Source organism: Caenorhabditis briggsae, assembly GCF_000004555.2.
Source record: "Caenorhabditis briggsae complete genome, chrIV, whole genome shotgun sequence".
NCBI lineage: Eukaryota > Metazoa > Nematoda > Chromadorea > Rhabditida > Rhabditidae > Caenorhabditis > Caenorhabditis briggsae.
Window position 1 is genome coordinate 1,177,758 of NC_013487.2, and position 7,123 is coordinate 1,184,880.

At 36.0% G+C, this 7,123-nt stretch overlaps 1 protein-coding gene across 1 annotated transcript in view; it reads right to left on the minus strand.

Annotated features, from left to right (window-relative positions):
* Positions 1-5,575, minus strand: part of CBG13728 — a gene marked incomplete at both ends in the record, with an annotated part of 10,181 nt that extends 4,606 nt beyond the window's left edge. The window contains 6 exons of the mRNA XM_002632442.1: positions 680-1,436; positions 1,997-2,104; positions 2,243-2,913; positions 3,502-3,615; positions 4,926-5,130; positions 5,365-5,575. Of these exons, the coding sequence (XP_002632488.1) occupies positions 680-1,436; positions 1,997-2,104; positions 2,243-2,913; positions 3,502-3,615; positions 4,926-5,130; positions 5,365-5,575 (2,066 nt within the window). The remainder of the gene's footprint in view (positions 1-679; positions 1,437-1,996; positions 2,105-2,242; positions 2,914-3,501; positions 3,616-4,925; positions 5,131-5,364) is intronic.
* Positions 5,576-7,123: the final 1,548 nt, after the last annotated feature.

Sequence of the window (7,123 nt, forward strand, 5' to 3'; positions counted from 1 at the left end):
AAACATTTTGAAATCTTTAAAAGACATTAGAGAAAACACTGATAATCAATAAAAATTCGAATTTCGCGCGCTTTTACCGGCAGTTGGCCTAGAAAACTCACACCTGGCCGCTAGGCCACCGGTTCCCACTGTGACTTTTCGACGCCGTTTTTCTCAATGAAGGAATTTTTTTTGAATTTTTTCTTTATTTTTATGGGGATCTACTTGGATTTCTGCACAAAATAAACCAATACAATTTTTCACCGCACACCACCTTTAAGAAGGCCAAAATATCAGTCGTGGTCTAGAAAACAATCGGCCGCTGGTATTTTGCAACCGTTTTGAAAGTTTCATAATACTTTTAGTGAATCTTGTAAGGTTTTCAGTATTAATCCTGTAAAAATGGCTCAAATGTTGATAGCCTAGACTACCACCAAAAACTCGGCTAAAAATTTTAAGACACCTAATATTAAATAGAGCGTATCTCAGTAGGAATAATAATAATGTTCAGAATAAAATTTTTTGAATATTATGAAACAGTAAATTTTCAAGAAAATTATCTCAAAGGGTCGATTTCTGGCCTTTTTTATAGCTTCATGTAAGAGACACCAAAAAGTAGTCAATTAATAAAATTTTAATCATAATATCAGTAACATTTTATCAGTTTACCATTTACATTTAATCCGTTTACAACACTTACCTCCCAACAAACGGCGAGAAATCGTAGGTAAATGACTCATTGCTCATCCCTTTCAATTGAATCTTTCCCTGCGACGTACAACTAACACCATCATTCGATGTCAATCCCTGACCACAAGGAATACAACTTTCCACTCCAACTCTGCTACTCGACGCGTTGACAATAGTGTTCACCGGACAGGATACACATAACTTGGTGACTTGATGCATATAATTTCCAGCAGGACACGGAACACAAGTCTCTCCTCCAGCAGTATGTGGACATGTCAAACACTGTGAGGCTCCGCCCCCTTGTCCGCCTCGATGTCCCACATTTGTCACATTGATCGCGTATACTCTCGCCTCATCAGTTATCCGATCCTCCCCACTTGAAACTCCAGATCTCAAAAATGCCAGCATAAATCTAGCTGGCGTGTTTTTGGTAACAGTATGACTCCACACTCGTTTACTGTTAGTTCCATTAAAAGCCGCCAAAAAGTGATAAAATGATTCACGAGCTCCCTTAGTGCCAGCGGACATGTCTTCGATGAAGTAGAGAGCGCAGGACTCATCGGCACACGAGGTTTCGAAGACTACAGTAATTTGAGCAACGGGGACTTTCATGGTTTTGGAGGGTTTCGGGGCGAGAGGGTTCCAGAAGCCTTCATCGATAGAGAGAATTAGTTCAAAAGCAATTCCGAGCTCTAGGGAGGGGGCGGAGATTAGGGAATCGCCTGATGGAAGCCATGCATCGCCAATGTTGCAGGTTGTGGAGACATCTGGAAGCTCAAGCTTGAATTTAGCTTGAAGGTTAAAGTTAAGCTTGAGCTTAAACTCAAGCTCAAAGTTAGGCTTAACGTTTGAAGTTAAGGTCCACGATTAAAGTTGAGCTTAAGCTCAAGCTTAGGGTTAAGTTTGACGCCTGAGTTGAGCTTTAAGCATTAAGCTGATCTCAAGCTTAAGCTTGAATCTGAGCTTAAGCTTAAGCTCAAGTCTAACGTCAAATGGAAACCTTAAACTTGAGGTTGTGGTTAAATTTACGTTCAATGTTAATTTTAAAAATCGCGGGTTACTGTAAAGAAAGGCCTTATATTTTGACCCGATTTATCTAGCTTTTTGTAAGAGATATCAAAAAGTAGTCAAATGACAAAATGCTTATCATATTATCAATAACATTTTATCAGTTGATTACTTTTCGATATCTTTTACAGGAATCGAGATAAAAGACTGAAACGAGCAAAAGTAGTGTTTCCGTGATATTGTAAAACAGTGTTGTCAAAACAGAAATTATGTTCAAACTTCAAAAACTTCCGATATTTGAATTTGAAAAAATTCTCACCTTCAGAAATATATTCACATCTTGTCGTCAATTTTGGTGGCATCACTTCCCAATTCTGGTACTGTAGACCGTAGTTGGGTACGGTATCCACTGGACAACGGGCGCAAGCTGAAAAAAAGGAAATTTGAATGCGATGGGTATACTGTAGTTAAAAATTAGAGCTAATGAAAGATTTATCAATACAGAAATACAAGTCTTACTGTATTTCTTCCTTTGAAGGTTTAAAAAAAAACCGCAAAAACTCACAATTTCCATCGGAAAAGTAGTCTTTCTTACAAAACTCGCACACTCCCAATTTATTCTTCTCCATTCCAGGATTACACTTCGGACACGGTTTCCAAGGCGTCGGTGGCGGAAGCTTAGTGGCCGAATCCAAATCATCCCGACATATCGAAGGCAACACTTTTTTATAAACCGCTCTACTGGATCCATTAGTACATGGCTCACGGACAGGATAGTAGTCTGATACACGGCAAGGAGGTCTGTCAATGCATTTCTCGGACTTGAATCCGGAATATTGAGATTCCGGGCACCGCCCACATTGTGCGGATCCTTTCGATGAGAAATATCCGGGATTACAAGGAATACATTCAGCAGAGGCGCCGATGGAACTGGTGCCAGGTGGACAGGCGGTGCATTGTCTTGTAAATGCCAATCCTAGAACATCAATCCGATCGATATGAATCGGTTGATTGGATGCTTGGTATCCTAGATTGTTCTGGATGATCCATGAGATCACATTTGGTCCAGATTTCAATTCAATTCGTCTTTTCCGCCAGTCACCATTTCTCTCCTCCTCATCCTTCTCTTTTTTGGCGTATTTTTGGAACATGGACCTTGCTATATCGTTGTAGGATTGACATTGCTCGTTTCGGATGTCCACTTGCATGGAGAGAGCACGATTGTTTCGGGGCATTCTGGAATTTTACCATAGAGGGTTACTGTGGGTTTGGAATTTTTTCTAGATCTACAACCTTATTGTAAGAGGGGGGAGGTCTTTCCTTTGAATGTCACAGGTAAAATTTATGCTCAACTGTCTTGGTTCCTTTTGAAGATATCAAAAAGTTGTCTACTGATAAAATGTTGCTGGTGATATGATAAACACTTATCAGTTAACTATATTCTGATATTTTTTCAGAAATACCAAGATAGATTGGGTTGAAAATTAATGACCTGGACGCTAACTTTTACTAAAAATTCCAGTTTCATAATTTCTTATTTTTTTTTCCTTTTTACATTTTATGATACTAGCTTTTCAACTATTCCTTTCATTATATCTTTTGATAGATCGCAAATACTAGCTTTTTTTAGAATCTCAAATTCTAGAAAAATTTGATAGGCTTGTTTTTTTGGTTTGAACAAGTTCTTCATGACATAATTTTAGAATTTCACTGAATACTCCAGTTTCAAAACTTTCCCAATTTTTCCAGGTCCCGTTTTTTGGTAATTGATGTAAACTAGAAACTTCAAAAACTTTAAAATTTCCACTAGATTCCATAACCCACCGATAAGTAAACTCCACAGATCCGGGTCGGACCAAATTTGCTGAAAATGACAATCTAGAAACACATGGAGTCGGAATATAGATCAATTCTCCGTCCTTGACCACCCAACCGGCTCTGAAAAAATAAAAAATAATCATTTCTGTTTCAATTAGAAGATAATTAATTTAGGTGTATTTAAGAATTGATAATTTGCAGAGACGAAGTTTCACAATTTCCTAAATGTTCTACCCTTAAAAAATACTACTTCAAATTTTTCTTATCTTGATGACTTCTCTACAGATACACTGTCACAGGTGAATCGCGCAGAACACTATATGGGCGCATTGTGGCCCATACTGTGAATGTGCGCATATAGCGTTCGTTATGCCCGCTATATGGGTTGGTCAGTTAGCGGGGAAAGCATATGCCCCGTCCGTGCTCGCATATAGGATCCATACCAGTCGGTTTGAGCCCCTGCCGGAGGCTCAACCTCCTGGCTGCCGTTTATTGTATCATACACTTGAATTGATAATTTTTGAATTTCTCACTTTTTGAGTGACTCCGAAGTATTTAAAGTTTAAAATTTTAGATTTTCCTAAAAGAAAGCCACATCTATTTGATGCCTACCTCTGATAGAATCCCACTAAGCCGCTTGTTTTTTTTGATTATTGCAGACGTATTTTTTCCTAATTTTCTGGTAATTTCCATTAAGTCTTGTCGGTTCTTAGTAAAAACGCGATAACTGAATTCAAACATCCGATTTTCAGGATTTTTGAGTTTCCGAGTTTCTTCATGACAGAATGCCTGTTTCTTAATAGCAGAGTACAATTTTCTGAATTTTTAAAGTCTCGACTTTCGAACCAAATTCACCAATTTTTGAATATCTGCATTTTCCGAGTTTTTCAAATCTTTGGGTTTTCTGAATTTCGGAAACTTTATACATCATTTTATCTAAGCCTTCGGTTCTAGATTACACTGAAAGTATAGGGAAGAGGTTGCAAGACCTGTATTCTTGTAGATAAAAGTAAATATTGAAAACGTTCTTGGAGTTTTCTTGACATTTTCTAGAATGTTCTGGAACGTTCTAAAATATCTTGAAGTTTTTTGGAATGTTTTGGAACTTTTTGGAAATTTCTGGAAATTTCTGGAAACTTCTGGAATTTTCTGGAATTTTCCGGATTGTTCTAGAATGTTCTGGAACTTATTAGAATTGTTGGAAATTTTCAGGAGTTTTCTCGACTCTTTTTTTATGTTCTGAAATCTTCCTTGAACTTTCCAGAACTTTCTGGAATTGTCGAGATTTCCTAGATGTTTTGGAACGTTTTGAAATTTTTCTCTAGTGTTTTGAAACTTAAAGGAGGAGCATATACAACACCGCGCGATCCCATATAACGTTCCTCGCGATCCACCTGTGTGTTTCTAAAGTCAAAAATCGGATGACTAACTCTTTAGGGCACTCAACCATTCGACTTTGTTGACTCGAATACTGAGTATCTTGTGTAGAATCCATGTTATCTACTGAGAATCCACTTGGAAGTGTCACAAACTCCTCGTAACGAATTCCACCACCCAAACTGAAGTATCCAGGGTTGCACGGACGACAGTGTTGACTGTCCAAGTCGAGGTAATGACCCGGTTCACAGGAGAATGCTGAAATTTCAGAAGTTTTGTGGTTAAAGAGCAGGTTATCGGAATTAGAGACCGGTTAAGCTTTTTTTGAGGTTGAGGTTGAAATTCGAGTTGATTTTATTCGAGTTGATTCTAAATTCAAGTGGATTTTATACTTATTTCAAGTTTAAAGTTGAGCTTAACGTTAAGTTTGCCAAACCTTGAGGCCGGCTGCGGCCGACCACAATTCAAATTTTATTGCTTTTTTTAACTTACAGCAATTCAATCCTCTCTTTGGCGTCGGTAAATTTGCACATTGAACCCCGTCACGTGGTACTGCAACCCTCCATCGCTCTCCATGTTCATCGCAATTGGTATATGTGAATTCGTAGTCTTGGTCCGTACAAATTTGTTGTTGAAATGTTGATTTTGGAATAATGGTTATGAAGAAGATGAGAAGGATATTGGGCCTGAATGATTGGTTCATTAATTGGAGAATTGTGAATAGTTTAGTGGCTTGTTTTATTTTGAATATTGATAGCCTAGAGACTTTTTCGTTCAACGAATTTTTAGTCAAAAAAAAACCCTTTATTATGGAAATCTTGAAACAGTGAAAATTTATTAAAACGAACAACTACCAAAATTTTTGAAATCTATCGAAAGAGCACGGTCTCCCACAGAACGTTTCCGAACTACAAATTAATTTTTGATCTAAAGAAAAAAAAATTTGGCGCGGTCACAATTGCAGGTCTAAAACCTATAGAACTATTTGAAATGTCAAAAACTGAAAGAGGAGATACATTTTTTCTGTAAAAACTTTCAAAAATGACAACTTTTGAAATGTTTTCTTCCGGAAAAGGACCATACAGGATTCTATAACCACTAATCAATTTTTTAAGAATCATTTGAATTATCTCAAATCTCCACAAAATCAGATGAAAAATTCTGAAATTATGGTTTTAGACCTGCAATTCTGATAGCGCCAAATTTTTTTTCTGTAGATCAAAAATTAACTTGCAGTTCGGAAATCTTCTGTGGGAAACCGTTAAGAGTCAATTTAACGACCGCGTAGCTTTGAATAATGATTATCTTACTAATTTTCATTGATTAAAGATCCTTTTTGTCAAAAATTATTTATGGAGATTTTGAAACTGTCAAACAAGATTCTTTCGGTTTCAATAAATTTGTTTCAGAAATTTTGAATTTTCTTAAATAATATAACGTTGATGGTTCAAAAATGAAAGTTTCTAAAAAGTTTTATGCTTCAAATTTCTGATTTCTCAATTTTCTGATTTCGGCGATAGTTTGTAAGCAAAAATTTCCCTACACTCCTATATTGTGTTTTTCAACTGGAGGGAGACAAAAATTAGTCATTCATCCGTCTCTTTTTTCTGCTTTTTTTTTTGGTTGTGTCAACAAAAAAAGAAGAAGAAGAAACTTGCACTTTTTCTTCTTATTTGTAGTTTGGGACAAGAAGAAGACAAGGATTAGGTTTGTTTTTAACTGAAATAGAAAAAATATTGAATTTCAGAAAAATTGAGGATACTTATTTTCCAAGAAATATACTTTCTTCAAGTTTCAAACTTTCCCGAAACGTATTAAAAGTTTCTGAACGCAATAACGCAAAATAATTTTTGCATTTCGAAAATTTCAAAACTTTTAAAATCTAAAAAAGTTTTACTGTTTCTAAATTAGTTTTACTGTTTCTAAATTTTTTGGAAACTCTTGATATCGATTCGACAATTGGTAGAATTAAATCAAAACTATGAAAATTAAGCATCAATTTTTTAAAATCTGGAGTTATGATAAATTCAACAAATTAGAAAATTCGTGTTTTGAATTCTCCAGAAACATTTTTTTTTGGTTCCGCACTTTCAGTGCATACGGTTTATTCCCAAAAGTTTCAGAAAAAATTTTTTTTTGGTAAAATTACCGTAAAACCTCTAATAGAACGACACCCGAATCGTCCACTTTGAGCCTATATATCTCACTTCTTTTGAAAGATATCAAAAAAGTGGTTAACTAGTAAAATGTT